The 25,150-nt window shown below is 41.4% G+C and overlaps 1 protein-coding gene across 10 annotated transcripts in view; it reads right to left on the reverse strand.

The window, feature by feature from the left end:
• Positions 1–2,688: 2,688 nt before the first annotated feature.
• The window catches only part of STK31 (serine/threonine kinase 31), a 39,241-nt gene continuing 16,779 nt past the window's right edge, over positions 2,689–25,150 (reverse strand). For all 10 annotated transcript variants that reach the window (XM_082193271.1, XM_082193270.1, XM_082193272.1 and 7 more), the window contains 14 exons: positions 23,522–23,644; positions 21,591–21,770; positions 19,740–19,856; positions 15,954–16,073; positions 15,473–15,604; positions 13,738–13,839; positions 12,441–12,521; positions 10,685–10,810; positions 9,634–9,759; positions 9,140–9,226; positions 7,878–8,027; positions 6,479–6,604; positions 5,373–5,441; positions 2,689–3,642 (listed from right to left, as the gene is read on the reverse strand). In XM_082193271.1, coding sequence (XP_082049397.1) covers positions 3,400–3,642; positions 5,373–5,441; positions 6,479–6,604; positions 7,878–8,027; positions 9,140–9,226; positions 9,634–9,759; positions 10,685–10,810; positions 12,441–12,521; positions 13,738–13,839; positions 15,473–15,604; positions 15,954–16,073; positions 19,740–19,856; positions 21,591–21,770; positions 23,522–23,644 — 1,782 coding nt within the window. In that variant the 3' untranslated portion in view covers positions 2,689–3,399. The remainder of the gene's footprint in view (positions 3,643–5,372; positions 5,442–6,478; positions 6,605–7,877; positions 8,028–9,139; positions 9,227–9,633; positions 9,760–10,684; positions 10,811–12,440; positions 12,522–13,737; positions 13,840–15,472; positions 15,605–15,953; positions 16,074–19,739; positions 19,857–21,590; positions 21,771–23,521; positions 23,645–25,150) is intronic.

Here is a 25,150-nt window from a genome sequence, read left to right on the forward strand (position 1 = left end):
AACTGTTATGTGGATTGAAAGACACATTTCACACATATCCAAATTTGTGATGCAGCTCTCAGCTCAAAAAGAAACGTACCAAAATGTGTCAGTGCATATTTTAGGATCAAATATGTTTAGAAATGTGTACATTGTGATCAAATATATATTTATTTATCTTCATGTGGATTTTTTTTTAAAGCGGAGATTAATGTGGAAATTTTTATTACTACTATTAACTGAATTTATATTCCGCCCTATACCCAGAGGTCTCAGAGCAGTTCACAGAACAAAATCAAAATACAAAACCACAAAATATATAATCAAAATAAAAATAACCCAATAACCACCCACCGCCAAAAAAACACCCCCTCCAAACATCTCAAGGAGGAAGCGCACAGAGGGCCTCAGAAGATGATCTCAGGGTCCAGGTAGCTTCATATGGAAAGCGGCGATCCTTGAGGTATTGCGGTCCTGAGCCATTTAAGGCTTTATATGTCAAAACCAGCACTTTGAATTGGGCCCGGAAACTAATTGGTGTCCAGTTGCAATCGGACCAGAAAATAGAGCAAAAGGGACTTATGGAGTGCAATGGAGAGATCAGAAACAGACTGGATCTGTCCCTTTAACTACCTGTAGTTAATGTAGCTGCAGTAAAACGCGTTTGCTCAACCTTTTGGAAAGTATAATCAAATACAGCTCAGGTGAAGCGTTTTAACTGATATACTTGCACACTTACCGTATTTTTCGCTCTATAACACACACCTGACCATAACACGCATGTAGTTTTTAGAGGAGGAAAATCCGTAGGCATGCCACCCGTAGGCATTTCCTCCATAACACGCACAGACATTTCCCCTTACTTTTTAGGAGGAAAAAAGTGAGTGTTATGGTGCAAAAAATACGGTAATTACATTTCCAAGTGACACCCCCCCCCCCAATGCATACTACAGAACCTTGCACAAGAATTAAGTGATGGGTCTCCCAGGTTTCCTTCCCCATCACAAGCAACAGATATCGCCATGCTGACTTGGGGACAGTATTCCCTAGGATCATTGGCTCACCTTTACTAAAGCCCCGCAAATATTAAATCAGAAGGTGGTACCAGCCATAGTATATACACCTCACTCCTTCAGAATACTCTGATGGCTTTCATTATCAATGGAGACATTTTAAACATATTACTGAACTGAACGGCACCAAGGATGTGGCACAATCAATATGAGAGATAAAGAAATACTCATTCAGATAGGTTGAGAACCCTACTGATACATTTCTTTACATTGCTTTTGATGACACCTAAAGACCTTTTCATTCACTTGGGTGTTTTCAATCAAGGAGGTAAATTTTGTTTTAAGGAACTTTTTGGTTTTAATTTTTGTTGCCTTACTGTTAACTTTTTTAAAAAAAAAAATAGACTTTTTAGACTGGTTTGTTGATAGGCAGCCTCTATTGGGGATGAATAGTTCAATATATATTTTAGTCAGTGTCACTCCTCAATCTATTCTGTCATGTTTTCTGCATCCCCCCCCCCCCAAAAAAATGCTTCTCAAAATTCAGAAGTGTGCAGTCGAAATCCACATAACAGTCTAGGAAGTACAAATTGTGTTGATTTGCTTAAAAAGGCACATCAAACTAAATTCTCCGACATTTCTATCCTCTACAGCAGGGGTCAGCAACCTAAGGCCCATGGGCGAGAAGTGGCTCGTGGAGGTCATTTGACTGGCCCAAGAGCCACCCCTGAACTGAGCCACCGACACAGCACAGCATGGAGACTCGCTTCTGCGGCACCAAAAACTGGGTCTGCGCAGACACAGACGCCGAAAATCGCGTCTGCGCCGATGTCAAAAATCACACACGATCTGGCCCACGGAGGGATCTCTGCGGGACCGATCCAGCCCAGGCAAGATAAACCTTGCTGACCCCTGCTCTACAGAGCAAAAGCAAATGAAGGAGCCCCTCGTTGGTATAAGCAGGAAGTGATGTTCTGCCTCAGCCAACCAAAACAAGAAGACACCCAACTCAATGCAAGTTAATAACTGGCCTTGCAGGACATCAATTAGGTTGGTTTTCTTAGTGTTCCATAGTATATCTGACACCTTCTTAACTTCTAAACATCCAACTTAGTCTGAGTGAACCCACTGAAGTCTACTCCAAGTACGATTAATGGACTTCATCCATATTCCATAATTTTCTATCAACGGGAATGAAGTAGCTTTACATTTTAGTAGGGTTTTTATGTGATTTGCCTTTTAATGAAGCTGCTTGTTATTTATATACACTGATCAAAAGACAAATTACTTTGGGGGGAAATGGTACCATAAGCATTTTGCCAGTCCCATTTTTAATAGCTTTACAAATGTTTGGAAATGGCTTCTCTTCCCAATATTAAAAAGCTGCATTGTACATTCTTTAAAGCTGCATTGTGCTAAATATACATTTATATATATGCATGCTCATTTTTATATGACCAGCCTGACCCAGTCATGAGCTGTTCCCTACTGTATGCACCACACACTTGTTTCTGGCAGCTATCCTGCTCAAAAGGACCAAGTAAAGAGTACCACCTAGTGGTCAGATGCGAAACTGTGATACAACACTGAAAAAGAAAGGGGGGGAGAGGAAGAGAAGTCAAGTACTTTCCTATCCAGCCTCTTAAAAGTTTGTAAGAGATTTACCAAGAACACCAAAAGTGTAAACCATAGGCTTGCTTCAAAAGTTTATTCAAAGAAGTCTCATTTCTCAAAAATACTCTTTCCCAAAACAGATCAGGGGGAGGAGAAATATAAGGAAATAAACTGAATGTTCTATACACAAGTATTTCACCAACATCCTTGTAAAAATGTGAACAAACAACAAATCCAGCAATCACTGCTCGTCAATGAATATGGCACAATGTATTATTTCTAGGTTTTGATGTATTTATCTTCTGTGAGGGCTCTTTTCAATGCTTGTTTTAAAGAACCTAATTTTAGGTTGACTAACCAAGTGGTAGACTCCACTCTTTCAGGACTGCTAATGCCAGCAAGTTCTTTAACGGGGATAATGTGCCAGATCACTGGAGCCAAGCTCTACCTTCTCCCTGAAAAGCAGCCCCTTCTGCTCAGAAACTTAAGCAAACGGTTCCCTAAAACAACTTGGGAAGTTTCTTGTATTGAGGAAAGGAATACCTGTAACCCTGGAAGACAAGTGGGAAAAGTATGTGATGAGAAAATTAGGCGTTCGCAAAACTGAAACTTGGGCCTGGTTAACAACTATCCTAGATGCACATCAAATTTGTTAAAAGAAATATATGCACTAAGGAAGGAAACAAATATATATAAATTTTCAAGGTCTTGCTGTTCTGCCGTTTAAAGTTACAAGTCGAGAAAACTCTACCTCTTGGACCCAAATTATACTAATCTAGTTTGGCTTTGCATTTTAAACACAGGCATCACTGTTTGTATTATCTGAAAACGGTTCTATCACATAGTTTTTGATGGCAGGCAGGACAACTTCATTTTCTGTTGTTGCCTCTCCATTTCCAGGTTCAGTTGGCTCACTTTCCACTGAAACAGGGATCACTTCATGCAACAGGAAACAGTCGTCATTCAGCACCTCCTCTGAGGTCATTCGATTGTTAAAGCAGAGGAGTTTCATGAGCAGAGATTTAACTTTAGCATCCTTAAAGAGAAAGAAAGAAAAATGTATTATAATTTGAGGTCTTCACCAACCGGCCCAAGTCCTGTGACGTGTGCAGATAATTCATATTTATTTTAGAAATACTTATATTCTGCCTTTAAAAAAAAAACAAAAAACTCCAGGTGGCTTACATGTCTAAAAATATCAAACTGCATATACCCAGAAACAGTACATAAAACTGTGGTCCAGGGGAAAGAGCATTAACATAAGAATCCCAGAATTTAGGAAAAAGTAGCAAAATGAGCTACTTTTTCCTAAGGGACGCTGTGGGTAAAAGCCTCAGCGCCTAGGACTTGCCGATCAGAAGGTCGGCGGTTCGAATCCCCGCGGCGGGGTGCGCTCCCGTCGCTCGGTCCCAGCGCCTGCCAACCTAGCAGTTCGAAAGCACCCCCGGGTGCAAGTAGATAAATAGGGACCGCTTACTAGCGGGAAGGTAAACGGTGTTCCGTGTGCTGCGCTGGCTCGCCAGATGCAGCTTGTCATGCTGACCACATGACCCAGAAGTGTCTGCGGACAGCGCTGGCTCCCAGCCTCTAGAGTGAGATGAGCGCACAACCCTAGAGTCTGGCAAGACTGGCCCGTACGGGCAGGGGTACCTTTACCTTTACCTAGCAAAATGAGCAATCCATGCAACACTTTGTAAGGCACCCAAAATGCAAAAGCAACCACCCCTTTCTTCCATGAGCCTGGATTGGAAGAAAGAAGTTACCTATCCCTTTTCTTTCTCCACCAAGGAAGAGATGGGCAGCTTCTTACCAGCAAGCTGGGTTTATGCCAGGAGGATGGGCGTGATCACTGCTAGCAGACACACTTATGGAAATATCACCCATATGCACTGTTAGAAAGCGAAGTGCTTAGCAATCCTTACCACCTTCAAGACAGCAGCAGAGATTACTACTATAATTACACTGAGGCTTGCCCAGTTGACAGTGACCCATGACGGGGCCTTCTCAGTGGTGGTTCCCCTATTTGTGGAATGCCCACCCTTAGTGAGTTGAGTCCTCACTATTCACTTTCAGAGGAAAATTAAGAAATTCCTGTTTGCACAGGCATCAATTTCATTTTCCCTGAGTCAGTGTACAGGCATGTCTGATATTCAGATTACTTAGCCTTACTTTACCATTAATTACACTTGCCTACCATTCATAATACTTTCCAAATGATACGTTTCCATTTTCCTGACGATCAGGGTCCACATTCCTCCTTCTTTACACCAACAAATGTTGCACTTTGATCTTGCACCCATATGCAGTGGTGCCCCGCAAGACGAATGCCTCGCAAGACGAAAAACTCGCTAGACGAAAGGGTTTTGTGGTTTTTGAACTGCTTCGCAAGACGAATTCCCCTATGGGCTTGCTTCGCAAGACGAAAACGTCTTGCGTTTTTTGCAAGTTTGTTTCCTTTTTCTTAACACCGTTAATACAGTTGCGACTTGACTTCGAGGAGCAACTCATAGAACACGGTGTGGTAGCCTTTTTTGAGGTTTTTGGTGATTTTTGAAGCTTTTCCAAAACTTTTCCGACACCATGCTTCGCAAGACGAAAAATTCGCTAGACGAAAAAACTCGTGGAACGAATTAATTTCGTCCTGTGAGGCACCACTGTGTTTTAAATATTTAAAGATGCATCTTTTAGTATTAACTAAATGAAATGATTTAGGCAGTTCTGCACTATTATTTGAAATAGTTCATGTAGGTAAGAAAACAAACATACCATATAGTGGCCATCCACTTCAGGAGTTCCATCTCTCTTTATTTTAAACTCCTGTTTTCCAAGAACCAGCTATAAATTTTAAAAGATGACAAAATTAGCTCAAACATCAATTCTAGAAAACCAAATTATGTTAGCCCATTCTATTCTGACAGTCACTTCCAGTTTACAGAGGGACAAAAAAAAAGGTAAGCAAAGCACAGTTCACTGTATATTTAACAACAACCCCCCCCCCATTACAGCTCTTTGTGCTACATTTATTCTGCTGACCTAAAATTTATGCTTCCTTGACAAAAATAATCATTGCACAAAATCAGATATACAGTGGACCCTCGGTTTACGTTACCTTCAGGTAATGTAACTTTTGGGTTGCAAACACGGCAAAACCAGAAGTGTACACTCCCAGGTTTCGCCATGCATGCACAGAAGTGCACCCTGCGCATGCGCAAAATCACTATCATGCTACACACATGCGCAGAAGCGGCACCTCTAGGTGCGGACTTTTCGGGGTATGTATGGACCCCTGGAATGAATTAAGCTCGTATCCGGAGGGTCCACTGTACATTTGCCTATTGTCTTAAATAAGTAAAATATGTAACCTGCAACATCAATTATATTTCACACAAAGTCTAGATTTCTTAGTAAGTCCCTATATACTAACAGTGAACTCAAAGGTGGAAGCCATGACTGATTAAAATGGTATATAATACTGCTTTAAATGTTTAGTGTAGATGGGGCCTTGATAAGGGTAAGCATTCAAAGATGAAATATTCATCCCCTACAGTCTGAAAAGGCACAGCCTACTCTGCCATTTCATTTTGTTGCATGCGTAAACCTGATCACACTTCATATTCATATCCATTCCCAAATTCAGAGAACAATCTGACAACCTCTTTAAGAAAGCAAAATGGGGGGAAACGAGAGCCCCTGGCTAAAATCTGTAGATGATCGAAGGGAGAAAACAAAGACTAATAAATGTAGATCTACTTTCACACTTGAGTAGTTATGGCAATTCCGCTCACAGCTTCGCTTGCAACTTTAGGGAACACAATAATTCAGCCTGCATTACATTACTAAGGCTTTGCATTTATAAATGAAGAGCTACTTACCCAGTAAAGGAGGCAACCAAAAGCATACATATCTGAAGCGGGAGAAGGTGGTTGTCCCTGCCTTACTTCAGGAGAAATTAAGTTCAAGCCATTCAGGAGCACAGAGTTCATTGAAGCACGCTGACTCTAAAAATTAAAACCCCACAGCTCAGAATTACAATTGAACGTTGCCTATAAAACAGATGATCTATGCTAGCCTAGGCAACAGGCCTGTAAATCATCCTACCTCCTGAATTGAGAGAGGAAGCAATGCATCTATTGCAATAGCCACCTTTCCATTCTCAGTGCAGTGGCACTTTGGGCACTGAACACATATATGCCACTAACTCTCTCTGGCAATTAGTTAACAAGCCAGTAACCCCTTTATAGCACCAGGAGAAAGGATATGTGTCTGTATAATGCAGGGGTCTGCAACCCGCGGCTCCGGAGCCGCATGTGGTTCTTTTACACCGTTGCCGCGGCTCCGGGGCGGATACTAGCGAGGGGAGGAGGCGCATTGTGCGCCCCGACACTCCCCACTGTGGCGGGCGCTGTACTGGCTGTGACGTCGCATGAGGGCGGTGCGTGCGTTAGTCACACACCGTCCCGACGTAACCTTCCCTCCCGCTATCAGATTGCGGCTCCGGAGATATATTTGTTTTAAATGTCGCAATGGTTTTGCAGCTCCCAGTTTTTTTCTTCTTCGAAAACGGGTCCAAGTGGCTCTTTTTGTCTTAAAGGTTGCAGACCCCTGGTATAATGCATACTGTCTAGTCGTGTTCTGTGTTTAACATGGTATGAGTTAGCACCTCCTTCCTCCATTCTCTATCTGAGAGAGCCAAAGCTCTGCTAAGTGGAGGGCTACTGGCATTTTAATGGGTGCGTGGCTGGCCCTAACCCTGTGGAACTCCTTGCCAATGTGGGTTCAGCAGGAGTCATCGCTGCTTGTTTTTAGACACCTTCTAAAAACGCTATTACTCAGACAAGCCTTTCGAACTTGAGTTTCTATCCCAACCAGCTATCAGTGATGTTTTTGTTTTTAGTCTGCAAACTGCTGTGTAATATTTTATGAGAAACGCCTGTACATTTTCCTCAGGCCAGCTCACATTACCAGACAAGTGTGTTATAGAAGCTGCACATTTAACTCTTCTAGGAATGCAAGAAGAGAGGGAGATTCTGGTAAAAGCATTCTAGAGGACAGGTCAAAGTCATTTGCCTCCAGCACCACCACACACACACACACACACACACACATTTATACTTCATTTTTTGTTTACATTGTTTAAGATTTCCCCCCCCCCCCAAGAAAATCCAATTGGAAAACCACTAGATTTTGCATGTGCTCAAAAGCAGGGGAACTGCGTTAATTAGCAACAAGAAAGAAGTTCATTTGTTTATATTTAAAGGATAGCTTCTTTACCACTGATTTGGTGAAGTCAAAGTCTCCAACAATTCCTTGCTCTCGGTTTACAGCAAATACGTTGTTTTTATGCAGGGATCCGTGGATTATACCAGCTTTGTGTAGCGTATGCAGACCACGAGCTACTCCTTTCATCACCTTCAAAGTTTCCTAGTTAAAAATCATAAGAGATGAACCTCAAGAGTTCCATTAGTCTTTCAAACACAAACTCTATTGGAGGTAGGTACAAAGCCACTTATGAAACTCCTTGCAATGTGGCTGTAAGTCAGGATTAATCTTCAATAAACGAGTTACTCCAGATTGAGGAAAAATGTCTTGCCTACAATTGTTTTAAGCAACTGCTAAATTCAGAATAGTCTGAAAAATATCAGAGAGCATGCAGCAAAGCCCACAACAACAAAAATGAAGCATAGGTACATGGGGGCATTAGTGACCACTGAATGGGACCTTTTGGCCAAAATGCAAAAGGTTTTATGCTTATATTTTGCATTTGGATCCTAGGTGTTACATTTGTGTTGAAAATCTTCTTTGTCGTACCAGGACTATAGCAATTCATTTCATTTTTTCCGATACCAATTTGTTTGTTATCATTGTAGAACTCATTAACAGATTATAGAGAAGAGGTGACTTTTTAACCAGTCTCCTGTAGTAAACTGTTCTGCAACCAGAATCAGACTATCATTTAATATAAAAACTGTTAAGTTCAGTCGCAGACTCTGCGGTTGTGGCACTCATCTCGCTTTACTGACTGAGGGAGCCAGCGTACAGCTTCCGGGTCATGTGGCCAGCATGACTAAGCCACTTTTGGCGAACCAGAGCAGCACACGGAAACGCCATTTACTTTCCCGTCAGAGCGGTACCTATTTACCTGCACTTTGACGTGCTTTCGAACTGCTAGGTTGGCAGGAGCTGGGACCGAGCAAGGGGAGCTCAACCCGTCGCGGGGATTCGAACCGCCGACCTTCTGATCAGCAAGCCCTAGGCTCAGTGGTTTAGACCACAGCGCTACCCGGGTCCATCACTTAATATACAGTATATTAAAATATGGCAAATAAGTATGTTGTTTTTTGAAAGAAACTGGGGTGGGAGGACAAACAGAGCATTGGAGCAAAAAATGAAGCACTAAATGCCCTGTTTTCACTGCATGGATTCACTGCATACCATAATGGAACAGTTTATAGTAAGAATTGAGTTAATCAACATCTTAATGAACAGGGGGGTGTTCTCTCTCCACCCTACTCCCACCAGATCACATTACTTACTTCTGGAGTTAAAGGTGCAGTAGTCTGCAAAATGCCCAGGCTTGCTTCAGCATAATATGGGACCATCAGATATGCCAGAGGATCAGACTTAATGGACACAAAAAGTGGTATGTATCATATGTGTGCATCATATGTCAAATTACTGCAACATTTCTACAATTATTTAACACATACTGCAATATATATATATAAGAGTCGTGTAAGAGTCGGGGTGTCTTGTTACTGGAACAAGAAGCCGAAAGCACCAGCCTGAAGATGACGAGTGAGACCTCGTCGAAACGTCGCACAGACACCCCGACTCTTACACGGGAAGACACCCGAAGACACCAAAACCTGCATTCCTGTACCCGTGAAAATCTACGAAAGCATATATATATATATATATACACACCTTTATTCATCATAGAAAGGCTTACTGAGTAAAAGTATTAGGTTTAAAGATTTATCTTTTTTAATAAAAATAAAAAAGACTGCATGGACAGTTTATAACTTGCCTTGCATAAAAATAGAAACATCAGCTGCATCAAACCAGATTCTTCCTTCAGTTCTCTCCAGAGTCTGTGATACTTTGCTGCTCTTTCTATCACTTCGGCTTCAGTATTCATATCCACAGCATATCCCTAAGGTGGTTAAAAAAAAGTTGGCTATGAATTGGATAGGTATACTTTGAAATGTTATTTTTCCCATTTTAAAAAGACCCTAAAAAGTGCACAAACAACTTGTACACTGCATTTGAGATGCAATGCATATACCTACTTCTTACTTTGTGAATGTTAAAAGCTGTGGGGCTATAAAATATCAAGATGGCTGCAATTTCCTTGTAGCATCTATTGTATTCTGCTTTGTGATTTATTTTACCTAGTTCTTTTATTTGTGAATCACTTCCCAAGAGACATCATGAAGCAAATTACAATATAACATATATGAAAGAAAGTTGAATGTATATTAAATAAACACAGAAACCATTGCATATATAAAAACAAGTATAAGTACACAAACAGTTTAAAACAATAATGGCACATACATAAAATCCATTCAACTCCAAGACAAATACCAACTGAGATTAGTGTTATGTTCATCCCATTTCACAGTGATGGTGCCGGGCAAACCTAGGAACCAGTTAAAATAATAGGACTGGAAAGGATTTCTATCTGTCCAGAAGGACTTGCTCTAACTATAACAACTCTATGAACAGCTTCTGTATATGCAACTAAGGACTGAGACTTTCCTCCCCAACCCCCAAAAGTTCCTAAGCTGTATGAAAATGAGCTTTCTAATAGGTTGGTTATAACTAAGCCTAACTCTCCATAAACTAGACTTAAAAGGCTGATTTATTCAAACTCAAAGATCAAGGCTCCAAAAATCCCTAAGTGCTTAGCTGCTCAGGCACAAAATCACATTCTAGAGACCTGAAATGTGTTTCTTCGGCTTAGCAGAGACCAACAAGCACCCAGATGTTTAATAATGATATCTCAAAACCTGAAAGCTTTCCAGTTTAGTCATCGACTTGCCTCTTATTTTTAAAAAGTGAACTTGAAAGTATACCTTTAAGAGAACCTTCTGCCCTTGAACTTCTGAGCAAACCAGAGGACGTTTCGTGCTCAGTTCTCTCATTGGTTCAGCATCTAGAAGATCACGCTCCAAACTGACTGTCAGAAGTCCCCCTGAGTTCTGAACAAACAGGATTTGCCAGTCACCTTATAAATCCCAACACTGCACAAAATATAAATATGTGTAGATCACAGAAGAGAGTCACATTATCTATAGGTAATAATCAAGGTGGGGGACCTGTATCCTTGGGCTGTAACTGGAGCACTCCTGCACAAGGCTCCACAACCAGCTTGGAGCAGGAACCTTGCAGCATTGTTTATCTCTTTATTTCCCAACCCTCCTTAAACTTTCCTTGTTGTTCTATAAAGGGATCAGGTTTGAAGCAAGAGAGGAGGTTTCTGGAGAGGAGAAAAGGGGTTTCTCCACATAGAAGTGAGCTTTTGACCTCCCCTCAATCCTGTTGGGTACACTAAATGGGTATCCACCGTATACTGTAAGCTGTTCTTGGTCAAAACAAGCCAATGCCCTCCTTTTCTTTCCTGTCAATTAACACCATAATTCCACTGGTCTTGAAAACCACTGAGCCTAGGTTCATGTCATGCAGCAGTGGCAGGGGCAGAGAGGGGGCGTTGTGGGCTGGGGGCTGTTTGTCTTCTCATTTACAAACTAAGGCTCCCATGAATGTGCAGAAACCACTTCCTATTTTGGGCTGGTGCGTTTCTCTGCCAAGTTGACAGCACGTCTAAGCATGCCATCCCAAATTTGTTATTTTTAAAAAACAAGATGTGACGATCCTAGCACAATGGTACCCTTTCTCTTTCATCCAGAAGCTGCTGTGATCTTAAAACAGGATAAACAAGACCTGCCATTTTACCCTTTTGGTCTAACAGGAAATCATGTTATTGGCTTTACTGCCAGCAAAACAAGGTGACCATGAACAGCAACAGAACCATCAGGCAATTTTTTGAGAAGAACTAATGGATAAAGGATAAGAAGCACCCTGAGAACGGCCTGGTCACAAGGAATGGCAGGCCTGGCAGATGGCTAATATATAAAAATAATGCAGAACTTAACAATCATAACCTAGAACAGGAGTCAACAACCTTTTCTGAACCAGCAGGCACATTCTGTGCCTCAAATTTGTAACAAAATGGCTTCCATAAGGGACATGATCTAACACAGATTGAGGGGGTGTAAAACCATTGCTGTTTCCTCTCTTGGCCTCCACCCTCAATATTTAGCATGGCAAGTAAGCTATGTCCTACTGGTCATGATTGCAGAGATCACATAATAGTTATTCCCCGCACACACCCAAACGATGCTGTTACAGTCAATAGCAGGAGGCATTTCCCAGTAGCAAATAATAATAATAATAATAATAGAGGTAGGCCACACTGCACTCTCTTTTGTGTTCAAATGTCTCATATGCTTCACATATAAATAGCAACACATCCACCTCTCCATTTCTGTCCCTCAACTACATCTCTCCCTCTTTTTCAGAGACCACACATCCCTATATTCCTCCTCTCTCCCACTCTCTCCCACACAAAGAATACTTGAGTACCTGCCCTACATTCAGAAAAGCATCTCCACTCCCACCAATCCAGAAAAATACACGAATGCCAACAACCAGGAACCCACAGGCACCAAGCTGGTAATTCCTGACCTATATCCACTAGGAGTTTCCTCAGACCTTTCTCTCCAGAAATGCCAAAACAAAACAAAACAACCCTTACCATATATTTCTTACCATATATTGTAGAATTCCTGCTTCAGGATGAAGAAGTGGGAGCTCAGGGAACCATTTCTGCACCAAGTGATTGAGCTTCTCCTAAATTAAAAGATAAATTTTTGCAATACCCATCTCAGCATGAAAACAGAACACAGCAATACGTTGGGAACTAGATTAACCTGTGGCACGCAAGTAGCGAATTTGCAAATGAAGAAGTGATTCACAGATAAGCATCAGTACGTAATTAGATTCCTCTTCACATGGTACTGCTGGATTTATACTCATTCACCAATGCAGAAGTCATACACTTTATGATACAGAAGACACAGCTACTCCATTGAACACAAAGTAAAGGCCCTCCACTCACTCCTACTGAAGGTGTTATCCCACATCTGTGCCCCCCCCAAAAAAATCATCTTCCTGTGCTTGTCATTTGCAACCATGGGATTTACTCCTGAATAAGAGACTAAAAGTGGGGGAAGAGTAGTATGAGAGGCATGGGGGTGCTTGTGCATTCTGGGCTCTGAATTGTTGCGACGATCTTTGCACTCCTTGGTTCTTTGCCTCTTTGCGGCACTCTACACCCGTTATCCTCCTCAGCTGCCTCCTGGAGATAGTTCAGTTTTTGTTTCTCCTGCACAACACATCTCCCCCAGCAAACCTTTCCACAGTAGTGTCGTTCCTTGGATTCAGAACGCCTTGGTACTCAAACGTTTTGGCTCCCAAACACCGCAAACCCGGAAGTGAGTGTTCTGGTTTGCAAACACTCTTTAGAACCCAAACGTCCAGCGCAGCTTCGAATTGGCTGCAGGAGCTTCCTGAAGCCAACCAGAAGCTGCACTTTGGTTTCCAAACGTTTTGGATGTCCAACGGATTCCATTCAACTTCCAAGGTACAACTGTATACACTTGGGATTTGCCATGCACTGAATAGTCACGAGGGAGTAAAGCTGGCCCAGGGAAAACCACATCAAAACACAGCATTTCAGTAGAAACTACAAGATAACCTGTGGATTGTAGGCAATGTCATGTGTACATGGATTCAAAGAACAGGGATGAGAACGCATTGAAGCCAGAGTAAGCCATAAAAGGGACATGCCCTTGGTTTTTGATAAGAGAAGTTTATAACCATTTCTCCGCTCGTGATAGCTTTTTAAATTTACAAGTTGCATGCGTAAGCATGCCTTCACTAGATTCAGAAATGATCATCCTCTTCACCCTACTCAGTAAGAATATATGCAATTCATTCTGAAAAATCAAAAGTTTATTCAATGTAATTACTTGTTTCAATGGTGCTTATTCAAATGAACACTTACGTATTCTTCTTGTTCCTTGTATATTTCCTCAAATACATTATTTCTTAGTCCAGTTATTTCTTCTTTTATTTTTGCCATCTTGGGCTCGCTGTCATCATCAGACTAAAAGGTAGAAATGTAAAATCATCACCTCAGAGGATTAAGGTATTATTGTATCAGGTAACCATCTTATTACACATTGAGAATAACTACTGGTTTTCAATAACACATCCTAGGCCTGAGCCACCAGATTTACTGGATGTACTTTCCTGCTTTCCATCTGTTAGGTTAATACCCTTTCTTACTCCTTGAAAGTGGTGTGGAGACAAAATTAAAATGCCAGTTGGAAAGGGCACCGGGACTCAATTCTATGGCTGAACTGTCACCAATGTCTTCTTCTCAGAAACAACAACTTTTTCACGAGGATTAATAAATGTTTTCATATGCCTGGGCTAATTCACAAAACTACCAGCCACTTCTTCAGTGGGTCAGGAAAGAAATAGCTCACTGAGTTCAGCTTGGGAGCCAAGCTACTGAAAGCTGGGGAGGAAGAATCTGTGAGAAGTCAGAGTTGGCCACCCTGATATAAAACATCCCAGAAGGTTGTCCTGGGTTTGGATTACTGCTGCTGTTTAATTGAAAGGTTACTTGTCCCTAACAAAGTAAACTGCAACTTCTGTGCCAGTGCCCAACACACATATAACATGCAACACAACACCACACACACAAGGACAGGACGGAAGAAGATGAATAGTGCCAACTTCTTGTTATAGTATACTCAATATAGTATATGGGGAAACTCAATGTAAGAGTGGCACCAGAAAGAGGCCTTAGATGCCTATACTGCTGCAACTGAGATGAGACCAAGACTACTTTTCAATGTGAACTCATTAGAGAGCAGAAAACTCTTAAAGGTGCTTTTGTTGTTCCAAGCTTCTGTTTCTTAAATTTGAGGAACTGCTTCCTTTCCACTGGACTCTCTAGATTTACCACTAGATTTAAAAAGAACTAGACAAATTTATAAACTCTGTGAAAGAGGTGGGTCCCTCCCACAAGCAAAACACCTTAACTGTCAAAGGCCAGGGCAAAGACTTCCATCTTCAGCCTACAGCAAAAGCTGTACAATAAAGAATCTGGAGACAGTTCTGTGGGAGGAGAGCTCCGCAACGCAGGCACTGCCATAGAGAAACCCCTCACCCAGGAAGCCATTCCTGAAAACTCCCAAGAGGGTGCCCTCTGCAGATCATAACACCCAAGAAGCACGGAAGGGATGCAGGCAGCCTTCGAAACATTGAAAGGCATAGTGCCTCTGGTCATGGAAGCAGTATGTGCTCCATCATCACTAGCAGCCATTGATATCCTGAGGAGAGCACATGCTAAGACAGTGTGGAATCAGTATAGCACGCATGCGCGCGCACACACACAGAAGGAAAATCTGATATCCCATTGTTTTATAGGCCCATTATCGCACAAGCTCACTGCTGACATCCCACCCACTCAGCAATGAGAGAAACACTGTCTGATCTACATAGTTTTAATCTACTTTTCCTTCGGATTTTATTTGCCTTAAGTTTTACGTGAATAAATTACATCTTTGTTAAAAAAATGAGATTTCTCAAATGCCAGATAGTACCAGCTTTTCCCACATACTCCATCCATTTTGTTTCCTAACGGACGGCAGGGGCAGAACGCTCTCCCTCGTCCGCTAGTTCTATCTTTCAGAAAAGCCTTTTAAAAACAGCACTTATTTCCATACTTCTTCCAAGTTGTTTTTTTCAACCAGCTTCCACCTCAGCTGAGCCTTCAGCTTTTTCACTCTCTTCTTAATCTGTAGCAAAACGTCAACGTTGGGACTTGTCTCCAGCCACTCCACTATCTGCTTTTTGAACTAAAGTGTAAAACAAAAAACACAAAGAAAAAATGGAAGTGAAAGAACAGTGTTTTCATTGCTCAAATTAGTTTCAAGGAAGATTGCTATTTGTACACATTAGACTCATCTTTATGTCATAAATAGCAACCGAGTCTTAGCAGCAATAAAACAATATCTAGTTTAGAGGAATCTATTAATGGGTCATTTGGGTAATTAATGGGTAATTACAAGCCAATTTTTCTTTTGAAGTGGCTGAAGGGCAATTCATTGACGAAACAGTATCACCGAAAAGCTTTCCTAAAGTTTCAAGACGTGGTCTGCTTTAATTCTGAGAATACAAAAAAATAACCAAGTATGACAAACTGACCTCAATGCTGTCCAGATACTTGTGATATATAACGCTTAAGAGATTGCTTTCTTGGTTGATCTTCTGCATAACTTCACTGTACACGTTCAAGATTATTTTTTTATCTGCTTCATCTAGCTCCTAAATGGAATCAGACACAAACATACAGATAACATACCTGCAGCTAGATGAAGGTTGAGGATTTCAACACCGATAGGAATGAAGGCTATTCTTAATGGGAAGGCTTATCAGTTTTTATTTGTAAAATAAGTGGAGGCTACCAAGCAGTTTAAATTAATGTAGTTTGACATTTCCATGGGACACAACCTCCACCCCAATGTTCAGCAGCTCTGGTGTGGTGAGTTTGTCAAATGATTCAATCACTAATAATCGTGGACTCCTGTTTTGCAGCAGACTGCAGTAAAAGGACCACAAGTTGAACTGCAAATTGAACCATTAGCTGAACTGTAAATCAGAGGTTTGCTGCTTTTTATCTTGGCTTCTTCTACCTGGAACAGTCAACAATGTATTAAAAACCAAGTGTAGAGTACATGTCAAAAACATTCAGAGTTTGTGTATTTTACTATTGTCTTTGGGTATGTTATGTTCTGCTGCCCCTCAACAGTCAATTTTAAGTCCAGCCACCTTTTGATTTGAAATTATGTATGGAGCCATGAAATATATTTTCTTTTTTTTTAAAATGATATTTATTAAACATTTAAAAGTTACAGAAGAAAAAAAAGAAATAACAATAAAGTAAAAAAAATAACAAAACACATAAAACATATAAAAACCATACAATAATACAGCAAAAAAAACAGACAAAAAAGAAGCTAAAAAACACATCCAATACTCCATGCCTTTGCCTTTCCTTAACTTATTTCATCGACCTCCTCACACCTCCCTTTTTTTGTATTCTAGTTCAATTCACTATTTCAGCAAGTTTTTCCCATCTTTCTCAATTTTGATTCTATAGTTTTAACGGTCTAACCTTAATTTTTTTCAATTTAACCCAATATCAATCAACTTTTACTTAATTCTTTGTTGCATTTCTACTAAAACCATGTTAATTCATCCCCGCATCCTTCTAACACTCATTAATTTTACAATGTTTCTGTAAGTATACTTTAAATTTTTTCCAATCTTCTTCCACCGACTCTTCTCCCTGGTCTCGAATTCTGCCAGTCATTTCCGTCAGTTCCATATAGTCCATCAACTTCATCTGCCATTCTTCCCTGGTAGGTAGATCTTGTGTCTTCCAGTATTTCACAGTGAGTATTCTTGCTGCTGTTGTAGCGTACATAAAGTTCTATCTTTCTTTGACACCAGTTCGCCGACCATGCCCAGGAGAAAGGCCTCTGGTTTCTTCAGAAAGGTATATTTATATACCTTTTTCATTTCATTATAGATCATCTCCCAGAATGCCTTAATCTTTGGGCATGTCCACCAAAGGTGAAAGAATGTACCTTCAGTTTCATTACATTTCCAACATTTATTATCGGGCAAATGATAGATTTTTGCAAGCTTGACTGGTGTTATGTACCACCTATAAATCATTTTCATTAAATTCTCTTTTAAGGCATTACATGCCGTAAACTTCATACCAGTGGTCCATAACTGTTCCCAGTCAGCCATCATAATATTATGTCCAACATCTTGTGCCCATTTAATCATAGCAGATTTCACCATTTCATCTTGAGTATTCCATTTCAACAGCAAGTTATACATTCTTGACAAATTCTTAACTTTAGGGTCTAACAATTCTGTTTCCAACTTTGATTTTTCCATCTGGAAGCCAATTTTTTTATCCAAATTGTACACCTCCATTATTTGGTAATAATGGAGCCAATCTCGTACTCTGTTTTTTAATTTTTCAAAACTCTGCAGTTTTAATCTGTCACCCTCTTGTTCCAAAATTTCCCAATACTTCTTGTTCCAAAATTTCCCAATACTTCTTGTTCCAAAATTTCCCAATACTTCGGCCATTTGGCCTCCATATTGAGTTTTTTCTGAGCCTTTGCTTCCATTGGTGACAACCATCTTGGGGTTTTATTTTCTAGCAAATCCTTATATCTTATCCAGACATTAAACAGTGCTTTTCTTACTATATGGTCTTTAAACACTTTGTGTGCTTTAACCTTATCATACCACAAATATGCATGCCAACCAAATACATTATTGAAACCTTCCAAATCCAAAATGTCCGTGTTTTCAAGAAGCATCCATTCTCTCAGCCAGCAAAAAGCGGCTGATTCATAATAAAGTTTTAAGTCTGGCAGGCCATGAAATATATTTTCATTTTTTTAAAAAAAATATTTTTATTGCTTTCCAGGTACAGTTATAAAGTCATGAAATATATTTTCAGAGAAGGAAGAAATAAGGCTAAGCAAAACTAAGCAGCTTTTCAAATGCACGTTCCATATAAAGCAACACTATTCAAATAGAAGGCAACTGAGCTCTGATGTGTATTAGGATGTGAATCCAATTAATTTCTGCAATCGCTGATCCAGCAAGCAACAACAGCATGGAAGCCTACTTGCGTTAAGTGGTCTTCCCTAGCTGGAGCAAGGCACTTGGCTCCTGGAGATAATAGGGCACTATGCAGCTTACTCTGGGGTAGGGATGTCTAAGAATATCATGGCACTCACTATAATTATTTTCTTAGTCTGCAAACATGTAAATTATTGTTACTTTCTGCATTGGTTCTTACGCTTCCCCTCTCCACTGAAATGCGTTGAAATTGGTTATATAAACAGTTTAGTTTTGGCCATAGCTGATTGCAAGACAAACAACATACATTTCGGTGGAAGCTGAACTGCAGCCGAACAGAAATGGCAATAATTGTGTGGACAGGCGGAGTCCCCCCAACCCCAGGTGACCCCCAGGTGGAATAATGACTATGTTATGGTATTAAAATTGGCCAAAACTTTATTAAGACTTCAGATGTAGGGATACCTTGGCTTAGGCATTGGGCGTTTATCCCTCCCAGTCCCCGGCCAGGGAGCTGGGGAACATCAGGATTATCCAGAACGAGTGGGGTTTGGGCTGGCTCTGGAGAACGTCTGTTCAAGCCCAACCTGCATTTCACCGCCGTCACAGGAGAGAGCCATGACAACCTATTGCCGTATGACTAATGCCTCTCCTCAAATAACCCCTTTAACAGGGAACCCTGGGACCACAACCGCGGGGGGAGGGGTCCACCGCTTCACACCCCCAGTGGCAATGACCGTGATTGCTCCAGGCAGGGTGGAAATCACTGCCTCATTAGATCCCCACAATGGGGGTTAGTCACAGCCTGACCTGCCGGGCTCAGAAGACGAGCACGGCAAGGTGCATTCATACTCTGAAGCAAGTTACTCAAACCCTCATGATGGCCTCAGGGCAGACGGAGAAAAAGACCTTGCTACTTCTTCAGCCGCAAGGAAGACAAGGAACAAGGGAGAAAATGGGCCTGGAGAAGTTAGTGACTATCAAATTCAATTCCACCCCCATCCATTTAGGCCCCAAGCAGAAGGGGAGAAGAAAGCTTCTGGCTTCAATTCAGGGACAAACTAGTTAAGTAAACACAGGAAAGATGGCAACTCGCAACTCCCACGCCCTCTCAAAGTGAGATTTTAGCTTACAGGCCACCATGTTAAATTAGCTGGTAGATTTGTGGCTATGGTCTTTCAGTATTTGACTAGGACTGAGGAATTTTGTTGCAGAAAATCCTGCTTCTAATATTCCACTGGAAATTTCAGACATGGCTTTTACCCAAAAGACACGAAGCCATTACAAAAGTACTGTAACAAAAGAAAGCTAACTTACAGTTAGAAAAATGTTCAGTTCTTGAGAAATGATCAACTCGGCATTCTTGAGAACGTCATCTATGTTGTCACCTACATCCTCAGATTTCAAAAGTATGCCTGACGTCATGTCAAAGAACTTGGAAGGTAAATAGTTAAGAGAGAAAAGGAGTTATCTATACAAATATTAACAGTGTTGGCAAAGTAAATAATGGCCCCCAAAATGTGGAACACCCTCCCTCTAGAGCTGTGTCAGATGCTGTCCCTTTAAAGCTTTAGGCAGTCATACGTTTCCTGCTTCTTTACTAAAAACTTCGAGTCACCAGCACTTTTATTTGTGAATTTTAATAATGTGTGTGTCGTCCAGTTGCACAGGAACACATACATTCTACTGCTGCTTAGTGCTAAAGAACATGAGATTGTAGAAGGTGCATGAACGATTATATTTGGTGATTTTGTTGTAAATTGTCCTGATGCTGCAGAACAGAAGGAAAGCACACTCCGGTCTCTGTCACCAGCCAAGGAACAAAAGATGACTGCGATATCTGCCTCAGAGGAAGAAAGTAATGGGAAAACGGAGGTCAGTCTGACCCCATCCATCGCCCAGAGAAGCAGCAGTTGCAGGAGGCTTGCCTCTCTCCCCTTCCTGCCAAAGAGAACATTCTGCTCCAATGCTTGTTTTCCTCTACCCTCCACATTTATATTTCCTTTTGCCTCATGTCTAAATTGTGAGCATGCAGGCAGGGACAGTATTTGATTTTTTTAAAGCTCTATAAAGAACTTATATGTGCTTAGAAGTGATCATCAATCATTATCATGAATGCTGTAAGCTGCCCCAGAATTTTTATTTTTATTTTGGAAGGATGATTATATAAAAGTGGATCACGCAGTCAAAGGTTACGGAGCAAAGACTGTAATAGGAGCTTCCCTAGTCATCAAATCCAGAGTGGTGAAAGAATGTTCTATCAGCTGCTCCAATGCGTATGCTACATCACACGAATGCTATGTTCCCACTTCACCTTTCAAGTTCCTAGAAAGCTTCCCAAGTATAACCCAACAATGTATCCACTTAATGATAAACACGGGTTCGTTTCATATTTTAACACAAAAATCTGCCCAAAGTAAGAGCCAAAACAATAGCAGAAAGGGAAATGGCCAAGTATCCATTCGTCAGAGTAACCCTTCCCATGTTCCATTACCAAAAAAAAACAAAACAGAATCATTGGCCAGCAAATCTCAATTTAGATAGCTAATGTCAAAGGGCCAAGTTACACGTTATTGTTGGAGCTCCACATTTGAACCTCCCAATGTGACCCCCCCCCCAAAAAAAAAGCAATGACAAAAGGTCCTTATCTGGGTTAAAGTCAGAGTGTAGGAAAAGCCCAATATTCTTCCCCACCCTACCATATAGGCTTGATCCAAATCCCTGTCCAAGAGATATCATTAACCATAGAAGGGAAAACTTGCAGGGCCACGAATTGTCCCCCCTCTGCAGCTAAATGTAGTCACTCAGCCACGGCTTTTACAAAATAAGTTCATGAACTGAACTTTGCTTTTTTATTATTTCTACCCACACCTTCCCTTTAATAGCCCTGTGAGGTAGTTTAGGCTGACAGATGGTGGCTGGCCCAAGTTCACCCGGTGAATTTCATGGTTGAGTGGGAATTAGAATCCTGGTCTCCTAGATCCTAGTCTAACATTATACCCACTACAAGGGTGGGCAGCTGTTTTTCTGCCCAAGGGTCATGTTCCCTCAAGGTAATCTGTCAGGGACTGTATAGGGTTGATAAGGAAGGAGCCAAAAAGCAATTCTCTCTTTTTTCACACATGTGAAATCAAGGCCTGTCTTAAGTCAAAGTAACATTGTCTTTACCTGGATTATCCTGCTGAAACAGGTCACCAAATTTTGCAGAGATGCATCTGTGGCATTTCTGACACTACTGAATTCCTCCAACTTAATGTTTTTCCACTCGGCAAACTTCTCAAAAGCTCCTTCAGAACTCTCTGCTTCATAAACCTGACCATATACGACTTCCAAGGAATCTTGCAATTTCTGTGGAATATAAAAGTAAAGAACAACAGGATTGGGGAGCAGAGACTGAAAGTAGGAGAAGACTATATTGAATATACTATAAAATGAAACAAAGACACCTTGGGCCTTGGGGACTTTGTTATATGAGCATTTCTCTAATGGTTCTTGGGGAGGAGGGAACCAGCTTAGTCTGTGCTCTCCCCCCTCCAACTGTCCCTGGACTTCCAAGTGTATCAAGCGACCTGAAGAAAACTGGGTTCACTTGTAATGCAACACGGTCCTTAAATCAAGAGGCTGGAACAAGTCCCCAAGATATGAAAACATGTCAAAGTATCTAAGCAAAACGGCCACGAGAGAGGAAGGATGGAGATGGAACATTTCTGACAGCCCAAATCTCTGGTCCCCAATCTGATGCCCAAAGACACCATGCTACCTTTGAACACACAACCCTGACAACAGCGAAGGACCCCTGCTATAATTTTTTTTAAAAAATAACTGAGTAATTTTGGAACTGTGGTAAATACATATTTTACAAAGCAGTAGGGAGAGAAATTTGGGCACATCCTAGGAAGGAAAAAAATAGTGAAAATTGCTGTCCTGAAGTATGTTTTTATACATCCTGCAACATAAAAGTGATTTCATATGCCCATTTCCAAGAGTTGATGCAACAGGGTTTTTTGGCAGGGGGGCATTGTTGCTGAGAGTGCTGCAAACTGCCCGCTATGTCTTGGGGTTCAAACTGTCATGAACACCAGACTTATAAATCATTGATTTATCATAGAATAAAATTCTATCAATGAATTTTATAAAGGCTTGTCAGACACACAGTAAAATGTATGTTTGCTGCAGCTCAGCAAAGTGTTTGTAGGCTGCCACCTCGTGGGCATAGATTAACATAACATTTGCTGTACTGTACCGCACTAGAGAAAAATTTCCTCATCGGCTATGCCAGATGCAGTGACCTTTGTGTAACTCAAATGGATGCAGAAATGTTTTAAGAGACTACGATATGCTGAGTAAAAGACACTACCTATTTTATAAATGGGACGCAGGTGGTGCTGTGGGTTAAGCCACAGCACCTAGAGCTTGCCGATCAGAAGGTTGGTGGTTCGAATCCCTGCAACGCGGTGAGCTCCCGCTGCTCAGTCCCTGTTCCTGCCAACCTAGCAGTTCGAAAGCACGAAGTGCAAGTAGGTAAATAGAAACCACTCCAGCGGGAAGGTAAACGGCGTTTCCGTGCGCGGCTCTGGTTCGCCAGAAGCGGCTTAGTCATGCTGGCCACATGACCCGGAAGCTGTACGCCGGCTCCCTCGGCCAATAAAGCAAGATGAGCACCGCAACCCCAGAGTCGTCCGCGACTGGACCTAATAGTCAGGGGTCCCTTTACCTATTTTATAGATAGGCACAAAGCATACAATTGGTTCATGTCTCATCCTACACATCTATTTCAAAGAGCACCTAGACTGATTAACAGCATGTAACATTTCACATGAAGTTCTACTTTATGTATATTTTCTAGCCTTTGTGGACTTAGCATTGGGGAACAGGAATAAGTAACACCCTCTGCTTCCACCATTCTCCAGTAAGACACCAGACACAGCAGAATGTGATATCAATATACCTTCAGAAGCAAGGAAATGTCCGGTAGGATGTCCTATCATGTTACCATGTACGGGACATTACCAGCATAACACTGTTTTGACACAAGGTGGCCGACTTTAAAAAAACAAAATAGTGCACAGATAGGATATGCATGCAGCTCTGTTCCCAACCTGCAATGTTTCCAAGCGCTCTGAAAGGGGTAAATCATCCACTTCCATAATATATTCTTGCACTGTAGAATACAGGTTCTGCTGCACTTCATTTCTACGTTGAATCAAGCTCTGCACTTTGTCCTGTGTTGAAGGGAAAAGCAAGATCAGGAATAAACCCCCCGAAACTCTCTTAATTCACTCACAAGGCAATAGACTACTGAGTATGTGGTGAGCCAAATCATGCAAAAATTAACTTAACTTTCACACAATCTTGCATTTGAACCGTAAAGTGCACACTAAACATCTAAGAGCAGTGGTCTCTTTCTGGAAGCACACTTGCTGCATTTTGTTCAGGTGCACGATCTTTCCCAGACTTAACTCGGGGGAAACTACATCTGGGCAATCAACAACCAAAGCTGGCTGTCCCCAATGTGAATTTGCTAGAAACAAATTACATCCCTATCCTTCCTCATCCCATGAAAGCAGTTATTATAATGTTTTCAAAACTGATTCTGGTGTATTTATGCCAAAGCCATAAGGGAACAAACTATCCCAGTAGTAGCCACCTAGAGAAGAAAGCACAATTAACTGCATGCCATCTAGCCTCAGGAGGCTGCCATTTGCATCCTGGGAGAGGATTTTTTTAAAAAGGAAGAACTATGGGAGCTGGGTTAGGGAGTAGTAAACGATCTAATCCCATGTGCCTGTAATCTACTATCATTGTGGCTTCTTACATGTGCATGGTATCCCCTTCACAGGTAAGGCCAAGTGTTCTTTTCATTGTTTAAGAGGTAGTCTTTACTTTAGAAACTGTGTTTTCTGTGTAGCTCAGTTTTCTAGAGAGGGATCCATCTGAGAATGCTCTAATTTACCTCCACCTAACTAAACCAAGCCCAGAATGCAAAGGGAGCGCTGAGGCATCTTTCCGGTTGCTGTCTGCAATTACAGAGCTACTGACACAGAAGGCAGCTAGAAAAATCACTAGGCTCAGATGCAGTCAGGCTTCAGTGTATACTTAAGCAAGCCAACAGTTTCTCAAGGACTTAAGTAGAGCTCTTCCTTTGCTAACTACAGATGAAGAGCAAAGACAGCAGCTTCCGATTACTGTCCTGGTTGATGCTCTCGAACATTTTGCAGCCTACTGATCCTACTTGTATGGCAAGAGCATCTGGGCTACAGAACTACTACCACCTGGACTGCTACAGATACACACTCATAAGAAACAAGCTCTGTGACAGCTGGGAGAAAAGAAATTATTTTTACAATCTAATGTTCTTGTCCTTTGCTTCAGGTAGTGAGGTGAATATATTATATTCATGGGAAAGTGTACCTGCAACTCATCCAGTTAAGTGAGAAAACAATTCACGCAAACTACTGCTTGTGAGACTGGCCTCTGGCTGGTCCAAAGGTTTGTTTACAAAGGGTGTATAAGGAAAAGACTACTAAATCACCACCAACATTTACTGGTGCTTGTGTGTCTACCAAATGTAAAGAAGGGCTTCAGCTGCAAGAGGAAAAACTCTCCAGCAAGTCCCGATCTGCAAATGCATTCACAGACACACTAAGAGGGTACTGGCATCAATCCAATATCACTGGAACGACAAGTGCTGCGGTTTTTTACCTGCCCGCAATACAGGCTAGCACAGG

Source organism: Podarcis vaucheri (assembly GCF_965113315.1).
Source record: "Podarcis vaucheri genome assembly, chromosome: 12".
Lineage (NCBI taxonomy): Eukaryota > Metazoa > Chordata > Lepidosauria > Squamata > Lacertidae > Podarcis > Podarcis vaucheri.